Source organism: Phoca vitulina, unplaced genomic scaffold, assembly GCF_004348235.1.
Source record: "Phoca vitulina isolate PV1807 unplaced genomic scaffold, GSC_HSeal_1.0 scaffold152, whole genome shotgun sequence".
Taxonomy (NCBI): Eukaryota; Metazoa; Chordata; class Mammalia; order Carnivora; family Phocidae; genus Phoca; species Phoca vitulina.
Window position 1 is genome coordinate 76084 of NW_022589855.1, and position 18257 is coordinate 94340.

General features: G+C 59.1%; 1 protein-coding gene across 2 annotated transcripts in view; it reads left to right on the forward strand.

The window, feature by feature from the left end:
• The window catches only part of LOC116628959 (HCLS1-binding protein 3-like), a 66892-nt gene that overhangs the window by 12258 nt on the left and 36377 nt on the right, over positions 1-18257 (forward strand). The window contains exons 5-7 of one of the 2 annotated variants that reach the window (XM_032399269.1): positions 10516-10676; positions 11515-11629; positions 15401-17629. In XM_032399269.1, the coding sequence (XP_032255160.1) occupies positions 10516-10676; positions 11515-11629; positions 15401-15656 (532 nt within the window). In that variant the 3' untranslated portion in view covers positions 15657-17629. Of the gene's footprint in view, positions 1-10515; positions 10677-11514; positions 11630-15400; positions 17630-18257 lie in introns of those variants that run through there. The other variant, XM_032399270.1, reaches the window with a different exon arrangement.

Genomic DNA, 18257 nt, shown 5'->3' on the forward strand with positions numbered 1-18257 from the left:
TGTTTGAACTCAGGCTCTCTGTTGTTCTGAGTAACCACACGTAAAGCCAGACCGAGAAGGACTTCAGTGGTTTGCGCCAGCCTTTGGCTGAGGGTCATGCTTAGCAAAGCGGCTCCTTTTTTGGGTAGGAAAATGCTCTTTGGGGTTGGCAAGGGCCGCCTTGAATTTCCTACTTATTCTGGTAGCAGATTGTCGAGGGATGTGTCAGCCGTCTGGGACCACCTGCCCCCCAGCACTGTCGCCAGTCCCGGGAAAACATAGCACCTAAAAGGGACCCCAGAGGGGCGCCTGGGTGGCTCAGTCGTTAAGCGGCTGCCTTCGGCTCAGGTCATGATCCCAGGGTCCTGGGATGGAGCCCCGCATCAGGCTCCCTGCTCCACGGGAGGCCTGCTTCTCCCTCTCCCACTCCCCCTGCTTGTGTTCTCTCTCTCACTGTGTTTCTCTCTGTCAAATAAATAAATAAAATCTTTAAAAAAAATAAAAGGGACCCCAGAGGCTTAAGACCTTCTGCTGGTTTCCCCTGTAAGGGCTGGTGTGACATTAGTCAGTACTGCTGCCCTCATCGGGGAGAATAACACCTAAGGTTTCTGAGAGCTTATTAAATGCCAGGAACCGATTCCCATTCCTGGGACGAGACATTTCTGTCTCTGCTTTTTTTTTTTTAAGAGGTCATGACACACCACATGGCTCTCGGGACCTGTGTGGGTTTGGTGTGGAAAATGGTGCTCTAGGAGCCGCAGTGGTATCAGGCTCATGGTGTGTGTGGGTGGGGGGTGTGTGGAAGCTGAAGTTTGGGGACAGGTCGCTCCTGCAAATTCATGCAGCCCCAAATGGCAGGTCACGACTCAGCGGCGTCATCCTGACTGCCCCTTGATTCCAGTCATTCTGCAGTGTGGGAGGTGGGCAGGGCCCTGGGATTATCCCCCTTTCACAGATGGGGACATTGAGGACAGTTGAGCAGGGACTTGGTGGAGCCTTGCAGGTGGCAGCCCCCCCCCCACCCGTGTCCTCTCCTGGGGCACCCAGGTGGGCCTGTTGACTCTTTTTTTTTTTAAGATTTTATTTATTTATTTGAGAGAGAGAATGAGAGAGAGAGAGAGAGCACATGAGAGGGGGGAGGGTCAGAGGGAGAAGCAGACTCCCCGCTGAGCAGGGCGCCTGATGCGGGACTCGATCCTGGGACTCCAGGATTATGACCTGAGCCGAAGGCAGTCGCTTAACCAACTGAGCCACCCAGGTGCCCCGGGCCTGTTGACTCTTGAACAGGCTGCCCACCCTGGCTGTTAGTGGGGAGTGGGGAGCATTGTGGTTTTCGCAGGAGACATGGGCATTGCATGCATATTTCTCCGCCCCCCCAGGGCCCTCAGTTGCCCTGCAGATGCGGCACCCCGCTGCCCCAGCTGAGCGCCCTGCCCCCGCCGGCAAGCGCCCATCTGGGCCTGGCTTTCTGGAGCAGACTCGGTTCCAGGGTGCGGGCGTCCATCCGTCCTTCCTGCCATGGGCCCGGCGGGGCGCTGTTGCCCTACCACAAGGCTGCTGGAAGGGGGGGCCGGCCAGCACAAAGCCCCGTGCTGGGACTGGCCTGGCTTTTCTTTGTCTCTTAAACCTGGTGTTGATTAGGGGCAAAGGCGAGTTGCTGCACAGTGCCGAGAGCCCTGAGACAGAAGGAGCTTTCGGCCGGCCCGTCCTGGCCCTGCTGCTCCCCTGTCCGTGGGGTTTGGAGCAGCCCCGTGCTGGGGTGACCCGCGGACTGCACGCAGAGCGCACGTGCCTCTTGCGCTGGCTCTTCTCTCCGCGTCCTCCCTCAGTCCCCTCCTGTCCCACGGAGTTTTCGGGTTTTGCTCTCTGTTTTCGAGACTTCGCACGTCTGAGAAAGATGGAGTTCTACCAGAATAGTTCTGCCTTCTGCTGGAAATACCCTGTTAGGAACATCTTTAATCGTAACTTGAATAATACATGACTGGTAACAGAAAATCTGAAAACACAGTGAAAAGGCCTTTCGCCCTGAAGGAATACGCTTCTGGATGTACGTTTCTCGTAACCCAAAATGGGGCTGTGTTGTATGCACCATTCCATAATTTGCTCATTTTCAGCTTATATACTGGGTCTTTCCAGATCAGTAAGTAGACTTCTGCGTTCTTAACTTCGTGCTAGTCCACGGGGTCGATGCGTTCTAAGTGGCATTGTCAGGCACCTGCCTGGGGGCATTTGGGTGTTTTCTGTAGGTTTTTGCTATTACAGGCAGTGAGGAACTTTATCGTGTATGGAGCTTTTCCCCCCAGATAACTGCCCTAGAGCCAGTTCCTGGAAGCTTTGGCCTGGAGGCCTTGGTTGTGCCCCTCCAGTGAAGGATTCTTTTTTTTTTTTTTTTTTTTTTTTTTAATATTTTATTTATTTATCTGACAGAGAGAGACACAGCAAGAGAGGGAACACAAGCAGGGGGGTGGGAGAGGGAGAAGCAGGGTTCCTGCCGAGCAGGGAGCCTGATGCGGGGCTCGATCCCAGGACCCTGGGACCATGACCTGAGCTGAAGGCAGCCGCTTAACTGACTGAGCCACCCAGGTGCCCCTCCAGTGAAGGATTCTTTAGGGACTTAATCCCTCTCTTTTGGGAAGGCCTCTCTGCTTTTGCAAACCCTGCGTACCTGCGAGGCCGCTGCCTCCACCCCTTCCTCTGGTGCCCAGGGAGCACCCCCCCCATCCAACCCCCAGTCCGGGAGGATCCTCAGCACCCCGAGGGACAGGCTGGTTCCTGCATGGACATGCCTTCCCTCGAAGCTGGACTTCCCGCTCTCTGCTCACAGAAGGGGGGCCACCGCCCAGTGTCCTGTGCATGGCCTCCAGCGGGGAAGCTGGACCTTTTTTTGGAGTGTGAATCATGTATTTTGTCACAATTGTTTATACAAATGTTGCTTTATCTTCACAAAAGAATCATACGCGTTTTAGTATAAAAATGTCTTACTGCCTACGTTTAGATAAAATCACTGCTTTGGGATGACCCTGTGGTTTTGAAGACCTCCCGGCACACTGCCAGGTACCCCCAGACTTGCTCCCGTTGGAGATTTATTGACTTCTGCCCCAGCTTTATCGAGAACTAATCGGCATATAGCACTGTGTGAGTTTAAGGTGTACGGTGTGACTTAATACACGTATATATTGCGAAGAAGTGACCACAATAAGGTTAGTTGCCAAGTCCATCAATCGCCACACAAAACTACTATTTCTGAGATTTGGAAGCAAGATGTCCCCCAGGTGGGCCACGGCGGGGTGTGCAGGTGGTCTCAGCCGCACCTGGGGAGATGCACAGCCGCGGCTTCTCGGCCGCCTCGCTCGCGGGCTTGGGACGCCTTTGGTGTTCTGGCCCCCGCCGAGGGTAGCAGGCCCACTGGGAACCCTGCAGCACCCTGGAGTGCGTGAGAGGCCCCCTTGGACTGGGGCTCCCGGGAGTTCTTTAGTGATTCATGGGGAAATTCACGCTTGAGGAGCCCCAGAAACCAAAGTTGCTGAAAGCCTGGGATATGGCAGGAGGGCAATGAGGCAGGAGCAGCAGGTTCACTGGCCGCGGGGCTTCCAGGAGGGTGGGCTCAGGGGTCCTTGGGGGCCCCCCTTCCACCTGCCATCTGCCAGGAGCGGTTCTCCGGGTCACAGGAGGGCCAGGAGCCAGGGCTGGCGGGCCTTGTCGTGTACCTCTGCGGACAGCACTCAGCCCTGGCCTGGCCTGGGACCAAAATCAATGAGGAATGCAGGGGGCACGGTGACAGACGTCCTGCTGGTCACCACCACATCCCTCATTAGGGCGGCAGCACGTGCTCTACTGACTGGATCTCCCCATCCATGTTAGCACACAAAGACTGGCCTGGATGAACACTGTGGCGGTGCTTTCTACTTCTTTGTTTCTTTTTTTAAGGTGCTATTTTGAAGATTTATTTCTTTATTTGTCAGAGAGAGAGAGAGAGAGAGCACAAGCAGGGGGAGCGGCAGAGGGAGAGGGAGAAGCAGGCTTCCCCCGAGGAAGGAGCCCGATGTGGGACTCGATCCCAGGACCCTGGGATCATGACCTGAGCCGAAGGCAGATGCTTAACCGACTGAGCCACCCAGGCATCCGTTTTCCACTTTTTAAATCCAGTAGTAAGAATTCCAGTGCGGGAGAAATTCCTACAGAGCCCCAGTGTGTATCAAACAGCCTGAGGGAGAATTGGCCCGGTTGGGACAGGAGCAGAGACTGGGTGTCTGCCCCCTCGGCCTCAGCCCACCTCCCCGTGGCCCTGAGTGGCTCCGTGGAAGGCCGAGGCCCTTCGAGCGTGGTCTGAAAGCCCCTGGGAAAGCTGGGTGTGCGGTCGGCCCAGAGCAGAATCAGAGGCAGGCAGTCCCGGGTTCAAATCCCGGAGGGCACTGGGCACGTCGTTGAACATCTTCGCGCCTCAGTTTCTCTCTTTATAAATGAAAGACAAAGTCCAGCCCCAGTGGTAGAAGGATAAAGTGAGACGTGGTACAGGAAGTTTCCTTTGTGTGTTGTTATCGCTACTTCAGCTTTGCTCTGAGGAAGCCCTGGGCTGTTTGAAGTAAAGGCAGCCTTCCCATTCCCTGCGGTGGCATGCGGCTCCCGGCGCCCAGTACAAGCTGTGGGACTTACTGCAGCCAGGGGCAGGGCTGCCTCCCGCAGCCTGGCTCCCCAGCAGCGGCTTGATTGGCTCTCCCTCATGGGATTGAAGGGACAGTCCCTGGGGATTGGAATCTTGGGAGGTCATACCTGCCATCCCCCTGCCTCAGGCTGCCCCCAAGGAAGAGCATTAGAATGACAGGCAGAGCCTTTCACCTGAGGGACTGGAGGGCAAATCCAGTGTCTTCGTGGTTATTACTCGGGAACCTGCCCAAGATCACCCAGTCACGCACCGTGGGGCTCCGGGCAGGACCTTGCCTCTTCCCTCCAGGCTAAGACCCCACTTGGGCCAGCATGCCAGTTTCCCAGCCCTCATCCATGCGTTCTCTGGGGTGGGTGATGGGGATGATGGGTTTTTGCAATCGCAGGGACTGCCAGGCCTCAGGGGTCACGTGAGCATTTGGAGTGTCACCGGGGATGTGGGAAGAAACCAAGACGGCCCAAGTGAGAACAGGCAGAGGCCTTGATTGAGAGCTGGCCATAGCAAGGAAGGGGTCAGCCGCCAGACCTGCATTTAGCGGAGACTCGGAGGCAGGCTGGGAGTAGGAACGATTCCTAGTGGGAAGGAGAAGGCTCGGGTGTGCCCCAGCTGGAGGCTGGTGGCGAGGGAGGCTGCCGCCTGGAGGTGGGGCGTCCTGCACGCTCTGCGATCGGTTGGGGGAGCATATTTGGCCTGCTCTGGCTGGTCCTATGAAGAGGGAAACCGGGGTAAAGATTAGGGTAGCTGGCAGTTATCGATCACGCCCTGGCCATGGCGGGCCCTAGCCGCAGAGCTGTGGTTTGATTTCCTGGGCTGGTTGCCGCAGGGTGTGGGACACAGGTCTGTCTGACCTCTGCTCTGCCCATTTGTATACTCGGTCTCTCGGGGCACTTCGGGTGCGGCCAGAGCTGGGTCCTTGCTTTCCAGCAGTGGGGGGCAGACTGCCTGCACCCAGACCAGCCTGGTTCAGTGGTGGTGCAGGTGCGTGCTAGGTGAGGGGCAGGGTTTGGCCCCGTGCAGAGAAGACACGTCAGCACGCACAAGCTGAGAGGGCAGGGGCATCGTGAGGGCCTGGTCAGTGAGCCCTCGGGTGAGGCTCAGTGGCCTGGGGAATCAGGCTCCGGCTGTTGAGAAAGATCCTTGAGTGTGACCCTGGGGCTACAGCAAATGATGGGTGTTTACCAGGCAGGCCTTGTTTATTTATTTAAGGCCCAGAATAAAGTCGAGGGGCGGAAACATGATGTGAACCTTGTCAGCATCAGGCTCCCACTGTGCCCTGTGCCAGTCTGCATGCGGGCTCCAGCTTCCAGAGCATTCCTTACTCCCATGCAAGAGCTAAGGGAACAGACCCAGAGAAGTGAATGACTGGCCTGAGGTCATATGTGGATTCCCTGGCATTCCCCCTCCAGGGCTGCTTACCCGGAACAGAAAGGCCAGACTCTTCCCCAGGCCCTTTGGGCTGTGCCCTGACTTCCCCTCAGACTCTCCTCCCCCGTGTGCCTGCTGCCTGGCTCTTGGCCACTTGGCGCTTCCCACCTTGGCCTTTGTGCCGGGCCGGTCTCTGCCTGGAGCGCCGCTTTCCGGACTCTGCTCAGCCCCCGTTCAGCGCTTCCCCGAAGCTCCTGTCCAGGGAGGCTGGCCCAGCTCCTGGGGCGGCTGCCTGTCCTCCATGAGCCGCACCACGCTGATGACCGGGTCATTGTGGAGGCCCCGAGGCCTGGTGCTGCTACAAATAGCATTGTCCTGGAATACATTTCACAAAAGCTCATTTATGGGCACTCTGAAGATTTTCCCTCAGTGAAAAACTGAATTTAAAATTTTAAAATGAAAAATACTTTATTGGAAAGCAGGAACATTGTATGATTGGAAAGGAGGTTGACTTCTGTATTTGGTTAAACATCACCCTGGCTTGGAAGGTAAGTCGTGCTGTATGTGAGTCTTGGCTTCAGAAGGATCCAGCGCCTTCTGTTTCGTCCAGGAGATGCTCCCGCAACTCAAGTGACGCAGGTCCTGGGCAGCTGGTGCCCCTCGGTGGTCGGCCAGGGGGGCAGGTACATCCGGGAACACGGACACAGACCCCCTGGGTGGCCGGAGGGGAGGCTGCCGTCGTTTGTCCGTCACTGTCGCCACAACTCCCTGAGCCCCGTGAGCAGGGCTGCTCCTTGGACTGTCGGAGCTGTCGGCCTCGCCAGGCCGCCACCCTCCAGTTTGCTCCGCCCGCACGATGTGGCCCACCCTGGACCGCTGTCTGCCATCAGGCACACAAAGCAGGAGAGCTGGACCTGCATGCTACAGGGACTTGCTTCCACACGCCTGCTCCCACCCCCTCCCCCCATGCCACCTGTGCCGGGCCGGAGCCTGCCCAAGTTCAGGTGACCTCCTTCCTGCTCACCAGGAGGTCTGTCCACCGCTCACTTCTCTGTTCCGTGCCCCGTTGCCCTAGCCCTGGTGACAAGAGTCTAATCCTGTTGGCCCGCCCTTCGCTGAAGGGAGAAGAGAAGCATCCTTTATCGTGGTGCAGCGGCGGGTGGCAGATGGGCACGGCAGAGTTGGGCGGCGCAACCCACAGACAGTGGGCAGGAGCAGAGCAGGGACGGGGCTGGTGGGGGCGGGCAGGGCCGCAGCCCGTGTATGCAGCCTGAGTCCACGTTCATGCAGTCTGTGAATGAGGGGAAGAAACTGGGCTTGGAGACACCTTACCCAGGACACGCCTGACCTCTCCCTGAGGCCAGAAGTCTGGCATCGTTCTAGACACACCCCTTCTGCTCACTGATCACTTCACAGTCCAAATGTTCTAGGAGCTCTTTTGCCTTCTGACGTTCCCCCTGACTCCATCTCCCCGTCACACTGCAGTGCTCCCCCAGGCCAGGCCTTCATTTCTCCATGGACCATGAGCCAAGCTGCCCTGGGGACCCAGTTCCTGATCATGCCCGAGCCATGCCCCTGGCAGACCCCCACAGATGAGGGGCTCACTTCCTCTGCCTGAGTCCATGTCTATTTCACTTTGCCTCCTCCAGGAAGCCCTAGGGCTGGGTTGGATCCTTCCCCTGTGCTCCGCGTATTCCGGAACTGTTGCCCAGTGTGATCATGACGGGTTTATGGGCTTCTGTATTCCGGGACAATGCTGTGAGTCTCAGCTGTGAGCGTCTGGGGACACTGCTGAGCCCGGAGGTGCTTCGTGAGTGCTGGGTCACAGAGGGCGTTCGGACTGAACGCACCTGCTGCGTACAGAGTGGCTGAGGGCGGGTGAGGAGACCAGCTTCGGAGGAGCGAAGCCTTCCAGGTACCGTCTCTGTCTCCGACTAGTGCTGGGAACCCCCCGTCTTCATGCCCTTTCCACTCTTCCTGGAGGAGCAGGTGGAGATCAGTCTGGACAAGAGATGTACTATCACCTGTGTCCATCTATCTGTTCATTTGTCTGTCCTTCCCTTTTTCCCCTCCTTCCTTCCTTCCTTCCATCCCTCCATCCTTCTTTCATCCAGTATCTATTGAGCGTCTGCTCTGGACCAGGCACGCTCTTGCGTCCCAGAGACTAAAGATCGGGGGCCGACCAGAGCAGGACCCTGGAGCTTTGAGCTGTCAGTGCTCCATATTTCCTGCCTGTTCTTTGTGTCCCCTGGAGACGGTCAGGGAGAGTTGGGGACGGAGGACAGCCTGGGTGGATGGGGTAGAGTAGATGGTGCCCGACTGAACGGCCCCACGAGCCATAGATTCGCTTTATGTCAGTTCAAGACAGTGAAAGATCAGAAATGTCTCTGGGGAGAAAAACAAGATCATGCATCCAATTTGAGAGGAAAATTCACATAGCAGGAAAGTCCGGCCTAACCTGTGTCCTCAGACCCAGAAGTAGGTGTAAGAAGGGAAATCACTGAGATCTCTGAAGCTTCTCCAGACAGAATTCATCATGTTTGTTCTCTCACTTCCTTTGTTCTCCAGACAGTTTCCTCCTTTCCGTGGTTCCTCTGATTTCTGGTCCGTGGGAAGTCTCTGGCCCCCCTGCTCCGGGGCGCCAGGTGAGGGCTGGCTGTTGGGTGACTGAGGGCAGCAGTGGGGCAGAACCCACAGGCCCCGGGCTGGGCCAGTGGCTCCAGATGCCTCGGAGAGTCCAACACAGCTTCCTGGGCCGGCCCTGGGGTTCTGACCTCGTAGCTCTCGGCTAGGGCCGTCTCTGGCTGGCCTGCCTCGAGGGGCATGGCCTGTCATTGGTACCCACTTCCCAGGGGTCATGAAGGTGAACTGGCTCGGCCTGATCTGTGAAACTAAAAGCAGGTGTCCCTGTCGGAGCAGGCTACCTTGGCCCTTCAGGGTGTGTGAGGTGGCATGGCTGAAGTTTCTGGAAAGCACTCGCTGTGAGGAGGGAAAAGGCCTGGCTCCTTCCACCTTGCCCAGCACCACAAGCAGGGCCTGGGGGGTGGCACCAAAGCAGAGGTGTGTCCCTAGGGGTCTGTGACCTGAGCCTGTCTGGCTTGTGCCCATGATGGAGGAGGCAGGGACAGGGGCGCTTGGGACTTCCAGGCACAACCTTGCCACTGAGCCTCTGCTCTCCATCTCGTCCTCGAAATGTGTAGGCCCGAGCCTGTTGTCCTCACCCCATCCTGGATCTCCTCCCTGCTATGGGGACAATTCAAGGGGACAAGAGCACAGGACCGTGAGCGGGGCCTCGGCCCTGAGTGCATAGGTGTGCTCCGTCCTGGAGGTGTGACCCTGCAGCAGGTGCATTTCCAGCTCCCGTAGCTTCTCCCATCTCAGCTGAGCCTGAGATTCTACCGCAAGTCTGCAGCCAGACGTGGGAATGGTCGCCTCTGAGCACCCTGCCCTCCAGCGCCCAGGGCCGCCTGCCGTTCTGTCCATCTGCCGCTGGTTGGTCGGTGCCATCAAGGAGGGCAGGGCTTCTGCGTGCACTTTCCCGCATTGTGTTGCCAACAGGCGCTCAGACGGTGACCTCTGTCCAGCGGATCTGCCCGCCAGACAGACAGGCACACCAGAAATCCTGTTTCCAGTAAAAAGCGTATTTTCACTATTTGCGGGAACCTTACAATGGCTAATTTTGGCATCCACAGCAGGGATTGGATCGCCGTGTTAAAGTAAAACCAAGTTTGTTTATTTATTTGCAATGTGATTTATGTATGCAGACCTGCAGGGTTCGAGTCCGTAAAGGCTTCCATGCGCTCTGTGTCACCACCACCCGGGGCAGGAAAGGAAGCAGTCCCATAGCCCAGAAGCTTCCGTCGTGCCCTCTCCCAGTTTCCCAAAGCACCATCTGGTCCAAGGCAGGACCTTGGCCAGTGGATGAATGAGACATCAAGGGACCTTGGTGGGGGTGACAGAGCCAGTGGGGCTCTGAGTAGCCAGAGAGGTTTCCTGAAGGAGGTGGGGTTCGCTCAGTGGGACTGAAGTGTTTGCTGGAGTGACGGAGGTTTCACTTCTCGAGGCTGCTTTCTGCTGGTCCCTGGGTACCACCTGTTCCCAGCCTCAGACTACATCCGCCCCCCTTTCCGAGTGGCTCTGAAGTGACTGAGCCTGGCCCTGGGGGCACTAGGGGCCATTGGCCCCCACAGTGTCCAGAAGGAGAGCAGCTTCTCTGCCCGGTGCTCATGCAGGCAGGCCTGAGTCCTGGCTGGCCCTTCCGGGCGGGGAGCTGTCCGGCAGCCATCTTGTTCGTTCAGACATTCCCCTGCTCCTCCCGCACACCCTGACGGGGCACAGGGCTCAGCTGCTTCTGGTAGCAGGGCCTCATACCTCAGGGCACCTGGAAGTTCCTTCTTCACACAAGCTCAGGCTCACCTCGCCTGCGTGGCTCTGACCAGGCCACCTGCGCCGGCCGGCCGGGCTCTCATGAAAAGTGCTAACCTTGAGCTGTGTCTGTGATTCCGTAGCTCTAAGAAGTCCAAGAAACGCCCCGAAGTGGCTGTGAAGCCTAAACCCTCACCCCGACTCACCATTTTTGATGAGGAGGTGGACCCTGATGAGGGGCTCTTCGGCCCAAGCACGAAGCTCTCCCCCCAGCGCCCCGCAGAGGACGTGCCCCTCCAGGACCGTAAGTAGAGCCTCCAGGCGTTTCCTTCACTCTGGGTGTCCGCTCAGTGACCCAACCAGCCTTTTGTAAGTGGTTTTGGACCTGCACATGTGAGCACAGTGGAAATCTTCTCCTTGTTCTGTTTCCACGTGGTACACACTCAGCTTATGGAGATTTTCTGCTGGAGAAATCTAGTCTTGCACTTTGTGTCCCCATAGCCTGGAACATTCCAGGGCTGTATGTTTATTCTGATCCTCCCATGGAAGAGGAGGTGGCATCTTTGTCATTCCAGTGGCCAGATGTGGGCACCGTCTGGGAAGGAGATGCAACCACCCAGGTGTGCTGGGGCTCTGTACGATTTGGATTCTAATGAGAGATTTTGTGTGACCTGAATAAACCCCACTGGAGGGTCCTGTGCAGAGTCGGAAAGGGGAAAGCCGAGCAGCCTTGGGACTTCTATACTTGTCCCTGGGTCTGACCTTTTGTCACCCCACCTGGGTCCTCATTCAGGATGGACAAATGCTGTCGCCCATTAATCCAGCCAGCACTTGGTGACCACCCACTGAGGGCCAGACTCTGTGCTGAGCCTGAGAACACACTGATGAGACAGACACAGTCCTGGCCTCACGGCTCTGAGGACATGTCCTGACAATTTCAGCGTCGCCTTTGAGTGCTGTCCCTTGCCCTCTTTCCCCACCTGGGCCTCTTCCTCGGGTTCTCTGTGCTCAGCCGTGTCCCTTGCCCACTGTCTCCAGGCTGGGCCAGGAGGCTGGGCGAGGCTATCTCCACCTGTACCCGCTTGGCAGCTGAGGACGGGCCAGGACGTCCTCTGACCATTCTGCTCCTCCCTTCTCCACAGCCCTGAAGTTGTTTGAAGATCCTGACCTCGGCGGTGCAGTCCCTCTGGGTGACCCCTTACTGCTGCCTGCCGCCGGTGAGAGTGGAGGGCCCGTGTCCCACGCGGAGCTGTTCAGGTACCACCTGTCCCTTTCGGTGCTTCTCCGCCAGCCCTGAGAGTAGCCTAGACAGAGCCAGGGACCTGTCCCTGTGTGGGAGCATCTCCCAGCTTCGGCCTCGAAGGGAGGCCATCTTGGCCCCTCCGAGGCAGGAGCCTGTGGGTGGGCGCTGACCAGGAGGCAGTGGGGGGGGCTGGGCTGGGGTGGGGGTGGGCCGCAGCCCCGCGCAGCCCTGCAGGTTCCAGAAAGAACTTCATGAATACAAGTCTTTTCCTTTCCACGTTCACATTTTTATAGTTTATGTGAAGAATAATTAAATTATATAATTGCAAGAGCAAGTATAATTGGCATAAGTGGGTTTGGGAACAACTACGATGGGTTCTTGGTAGCACACAGCCCTGCCGGGGGGAGCAAAGTGCAGATGTGCCGGACCGCGGCCAGTCCCGGCAGCGTCCCAGCGCGGGCTGGAGAGGGGAGGGTGAGGCGTGGTCTGTTCCGCGGAGGTGGGTGGACAAGTGCCGGCGCCCATTCAGAGCGCTTGCCGTGGTCTGTGTGCTGGACTCCACATGCGGCCCGATTTCATCCTCACGACGGCCCCCACCTGGGCTCGATCTCTGTTTTAGAGAACAGAGTGTGGGAGAGGTAACTGGGCCGAGGCCACGGCTCCCCCGATTGGAGGACAGGACACCGGCCTGTGTCCTGTCCTCCCCGCTCCTTCCAGGACTCTCGAAGCACTTAGAGGAGAGGAGGCTGGGAGATCTGCCTCCCGCCCCGGGCTGGCAGCGCTCCCTGGGCTTCGGCGTGTGCCGGCTGCGTTCTCCGCGTGCTTGGTACTGTGCGTCTCCGTTGCGTCATCCGTGCCCCCAGAACGTGGCCTTGCTCAGCGGTGTACGGGAGGCCGAGCTGTGTCTTTCCAGGAACGGTTACGTGGTGCCGAGAGGCTGTCACCTGCGCCCTCGTTAGCAGCCTCGGCTATTACGCAGCCCTGTCAATGCCCGGGTCACAGCGAACGCTGTCTCGTCTTTACATCTCCCCGTGGTCCCTGGCGTCTCTTCGCTGTCATCTGTGTCCTCGGCCCCGACCGCCCCGGCAGGCTGGGAGAAGCTGGGGTGGTGCTGTCTTAGAGGAGAGACTGAGGCAGGGGGAAGCAGACTCAGCCGTGAGGAGGGCGGCAGGGCCCCTCTGAGTGCGCCCTGCCCGGGGAGGCTCCGCCATCTCCAGGACTCAGTGCGTCCCAGGGAGGCCGTTCCCCGGGGACTTCACTGGCACAGTTCCTCCTGAGTCTGTGACGCCAGCGCCTCCCGCCCCGCGTTCTGCAGAACTCGGGTGTTCCCTTCAAGGGGGTTCTGTGGCCGGATGGCTGGGGCAATACCAGTGTTCAGCAGGACTCTGAGGGCATGAGTGGGAAGCAGCGTGGGGTACTGCACGTTCCTGTTGGTCTCGGGGACCCTCTCCCTTTGGCGTGGTCCCAGAGCCGTCTGGGGGTCACTGGAGAACAGGTGTCCGTGGCCCTGCCTTCACTCTGCCACACAGCTGGTGATAAAGAATTCGCGTTCGGAGAGCAGGAGCCGGGTTTTATTCGCCTTTGTGCTGGCTCTGTGACTATCCGGGCAGCGATCGGGGTTCCTTATGATAAAAAAGCTTCCTGACGCTCATTCATTCACTGATGCTGTCACCCGTCTGTTCATGCCATCGTGGCCAGCAGCGAGCCTGAAGCCCCCGGAGCGCTGTGCCCGGCAGGTGCTGGAGTCTGACAAGCCTCAGTTCCCTCTTGCTGAGCAGCCAGGCCAGTGGGTGGCCTGTCCCCTGCAGGGACCTGGGGAGGGGGAGTGGGACTGGGGTCTTTGGAGCTCCCCGCAGCCTCTCTGTGGGAGCCGGACCTTGCGTTAGTGGGACCCAATTCCAGCCGTGACTCAGGGCGCCTGGGTAGAAATAGAGCACGTGGAAAGGGGTGCCCCGCCGCCACCTACACCCCGAGTGTGACTGCCCCCCACCACCACCTCAGCAGCTTCTGGTGAGTTCCCAGCAGTGTTTGCCCCAGCTGTATAAATCCTGGACGCTGACATGAGCTGTTAGCTGCTGGTCTGTTTCCCTGTGGGCCCCTGCGTGCAGATAGTTCGGTCCCCCCAAGCTTTCCCTGGGCTCCAGCTCTGGTGGAGGATGCGGGAGGAGCCAGCAGCTGCCGTGGGGAGCTCAGGGAAGAGCTGCTGCCTGGGGGGGTGGTCAGGAGCAGCCCGTGCTGGGTCACACTTGGGACTGCTGCAAGCCCAAGACAGCTCCCTCTCTTCGGAGGCCTGGCTTGGGCCGGGCCCTCTCGGTCTGGGCTGGAAGGACATCTCTGCCGTCCGCAGAGGCTCTGACTTCTGCTTTTGGGGTCTTTGCCCCGCTGCAGGTGGTGACCCGGAGCTCCTCTGGCAGCTGGTACTTGGCAGGCAGGGTGGTGCTGGGCACGCCATGCTCAAACAGGCCTCTTCCTAGGCCGGCCCATGTCTGAGCTGGATTCCGATGACAGATGGGGAGACTGAGGACCAGGGAAGGAGCGTGATAAAGCAGACCCAAGGCCGCTGGTGAAGGCGTAGTGGGAGAGAAACGGAACTGCGCTCTGGGCTCGGTGCTGTGCTTCGGGCCCACGCGGCTCTGCAGCCCTTGCTGGGTGATGCCGCCGTTCCTGTCTCGCGGCTGGGGACACCGGGGTCTTCCGCCTCCAGCACCTGAACCCTCCTCCCCTGTCCCCATGCGGCCTACTGAGATGCCCTTAGACACCTTGCCCAGGTGTGGGCAGCACCTGTCCGGATGTCTCTGCTGGTCGCTGGTTTAGGAAGCATGTAAAGGGCCGGGAATCCTCTTTTAAGAATTCAAAAATTGGCCGTAGGATTTCAAAGGGAATTTTCCGTGTGACTCTGTGAAAGCCCCTAGGATAGTGTTACCAGACTCCCCCCTGCCCCCAACCCTGGGTCTCCTTCTGTCTCCTGGTTCCAGACCAAATGGAGTCTTCCACCAGAAACTGGCAGGAGGTGCTCCTCAGGCAAAGAGGGCAGAGCTGGGCTGTGGTCTGCTTTGCTCAACCGCCGTCCGGTACCTGGGGCGGGTCCTGTGTGACCGTCCCCCTGCTGCGGGCTCTAGTCCCACCGCACGGTGGGCTCTCAGGTCCGGGACCATGGCTCCGCTCTCAGCGGGCTCTGTCTAGCACCCGGGTGGCCCACAGTGGGCACCGTGGATGGGCAGCCCCACCCCACCATGGTCAGATCCCTTCATTTAGTCTTTCTCGGGCTGAACTTGGTCCAGATGAGGGCTCAGCTTCTGAAGTCAGACGCCCTGGTCCTGACTCAGGCAGCATCACACGCGGTCATCTCGCGGGCAGCTCGGCCTGGGGCTTGAGCCTGCGCGTCTGCAGGGTGGACAGCAGCTGTACCCCAAAGGGTTTGGGGATAAAACAAGATACTGTGTCTGGGCTGCTTGGCACGGAGCGGGAGCTCTGCATCCAGCAGCTGTTACTCCTACTTCTTGAGAGGTTGAAGGACAAGTCCCCTAAAGGGCCATCGTCTAGAGGGGGACCACGTGAAAAGCAGAGCCCTCCAGAGGCTGCCGAGGGGCCGGCTCTGCTCCCCCTGTGCTGTGGGGCTGTGGGGCGGGCGAAGCCTGTCCCCCGGTTCCTCCCTGGGGGCAGGTTGGCAGAAAGGAGAGGTTGGGGTGCGGCCTGTCGCGCTCCCCAGAGTGGGGTGCCGTTGCTTCGGGGCCTTGCTCCCTTTGCGGGGGGTCATATTCAGAGCTTCCCCTCTGGTTCCCTAGAGTTGAAGAGGACTTGGACCAGCTTCTGAACCTGGGGGCTGAGCCCACCCCCAAGCCCCAGCCTGAGTGTAAAGTACCAGTGGCCGCTAGGCCGGCGCTTCCCAGAAAGCCAGCTGTCCCCCCCCGAGTGGGCCTGTCGGAGGCCGTGGCGGGGCAGCGGAAGCAGCAACAGATTCAAGCCATGGATGAGATGGACATCTTACAGTATATCCGGGACCACGATGCGCCCGGCCGGGCCGACCCCAGCCTCTTCTGACGCCCCCACCCCCCGGACTGGCCCTGGGCCGGCAGAGCCTCTCCGTGGAGCGATGTGGTGAGGTGGGCACTGTGCCCAGGGCCAGGACCTCTGTTCCCAGGGGAGGGGGGTGGACGCCCAGGTCATAGGACCCCTGTACTGCCTTGGGTTTTTGTCTTGTCTTGTTTGCCTGTGGGGTCGTAGAACCCTGCAGGGCACAGAGAGAGAGGTCACCATAGGAATTGGAGCCCGAATTGTCTCAGCCACATGGATGTGGAGGGGAGAGCATGTGGGGTGCCTTGCTACCCAGGAGCTCAGCCCCCAGGATGAAGTTGAGACTGCAGGGACCCTGGGATGTCCTACTCAGGGCAGGGAAACTTTGTGTCCATTCGTGCCTACTGCATAGTAGGGAGGGTGCGCCCAGCCTGGGAGTGGGGGCTGGAGTCCCTGGGCAGTGTGGCTCCTGGGGGCCTGCAGGATCCGAGAGGGTCTCCGGGGGACGGATGCTGAGTGGGTACCTGGGAGAGCCTGGTCGGGTGGAGTGTCCCTGAGCTGCCTCTGGTCCTCAGGTGCTAAGCAAGCTACCTTCCCATGTGCCCATCTTGAGGGAGACACGAGGCCCAGCCCTGCCTCTCTCGGGTGTGGACGGCCTGACAAGCGCCTGGTCGTCCTCCCTCCTTTCCCAGGGAATACCTGGCCAGACCATGGCCTCCGGGGGCCTCTGGCCGTATGGCCAGTGTCCACCCTTGCAGCTCTGAGCAGCGTGGTCAGAACACTGCCTGGGCCTGCAGCTAGGCCTACTCACGGGGGGCCTAGGTGGATGCTCCTGGCTACTGCTTGGAGCACTTTGTCCAGAGGTGGGTGCTGCCAGGCCTTCCCTGTCCCCCAGATCTGGACGTGCTCACCGGCCTCTCAGCAGTGGGGACCGTGTCTCCAGGGAGAAGGAGCCCTGTGCCAGAGCAGGGCCAGTGCCTTAGACTTCCCTTGGAACCCCCATGCCCTGGCACCCGGGTCGGGGCATGGCGCAGTGCTCAGGAAATTCTCAGTGAACGATGTTTAATAGAGCAAAGAATATCTTTTTAAATATATTCTTCATGTTCCGAACTAGTTTTTAATGAAACACGGTTTTTAGTGAAACGCAACCCCTGTTGTCCCTCGGCTTCTCCTGCTTGAAAGGACCCTGGAAGGGGGTTTGGAAGTAGGACCCCAGATGCTTTCCTGATCGGGGGCAACAGCAAGCCCTGAGGGAGGCCCCCAAGCAAGCTGGTTGTTGGCCACCATCAGTCTCTAGTACCCTGCTCCTGCCCCGTGCCCAGACCCGTAGGGCGTGGGAGCACCCCCTCTGCTCTGTCCTGCGTCTCTTGCAACCCGGGACCCTCAGCAGCTGTCCAGTCTGAGGAGGCTGCCCTCCCCCAGCCTGGGCCAGAGGGACGGGAAGTAGGCAGTCGTGAGGTCTGAGAGCCGCACGCCTTCTCTGCCTTACCCGGGCTCCAAGGCCTCTCTCCCTGGGGCCCTGCACAGGCTCCAGGGCTCCTTGCACCTGCCACTCCACTTCCCCTTTCAGCGCCGGGCCTTGGCGCCCCCACCCCGCAAGGCCTGGAAAGGAGCGAGTGCTGAGGGGAGGGCTGCCTCTCTGTTCTGCCACCACCGCTCAGCAACTGTGACATCGGAGCAGGGGGCTCAGCTGCCAGGTGCCCGGAAGGGGTCATTCCAGTGTGGGTTCATCCACTCAGACTGGCCTCCTCCCTGGGGGCCTGGTGCTTCCTAGACACTTAAGTGAGGATGTGCACGTCCCCGGATAGTGATGCTCGAACTGTGGCTGGTTCTCCACCGCGGGTCTGTGATCTGGTGAACCCATGACACCCAGTGATCCAATAAAGTTCATGTCAGTGACTCATTCCAGCATTTGTTAATGGTGGTTTTTTTCTGTGCCTGGGCTAATGGGGAATGTTGGGGAGGGCGGGGGATTATCTTGTTAACAGTGGGCTCGGCAAGGGGAGCTGCCCAGGAAGGACCCTGGGGTCTGCCACGGCTCTACCCAGGCCCCCAGGCTGCTGCTCGGTAGGGTGAGTTGAGGCTAGAGGGAGGATTCCACTGTGTAAACTGAGGCAGAGGGGCCAGAGGCCCAGGCCCCAAAGGAATCATTGGGTCAGTAACTGGCCAGCCCGGATGCTTGGAAAGAGGACCCTTCCCTTCTCCAGGCTTACCGTCTCCTCATAGTGGGGACTGACCTAGGCTTGGACTGGTCTTCGGCTCTTTAAGCCCCGACATCAAGTAAACCCACCCCTCCATGCACACACCTGTCCTGGCCTCCTCACCCCTGCTGGAGCTCAAAGTCTGAGATGCTGCTTTGTGCCAGGACCCCAGAGGTCCTGGGCAGATGGCTGTGCGGACTGACAGCCACTGGAGACCTAGAACTAGTCCCCAGGAGCCAGCGAGGCCCTGAGCCGGGGCAGGCTGTGGGCCAACACTGGCCTCCTCCCACCACTTGGCTTTGGCTCTTGTAGCCAAGCTTGAATTGGGGTCTTGGCTCCCAAGGACAAACAGTTGGGCTCTTCTGAGAAGGACCCCACAGCCAAGAGCCTGTAGCTGAGAGCTCGCCAGACAAAGAAAACAGAGAGG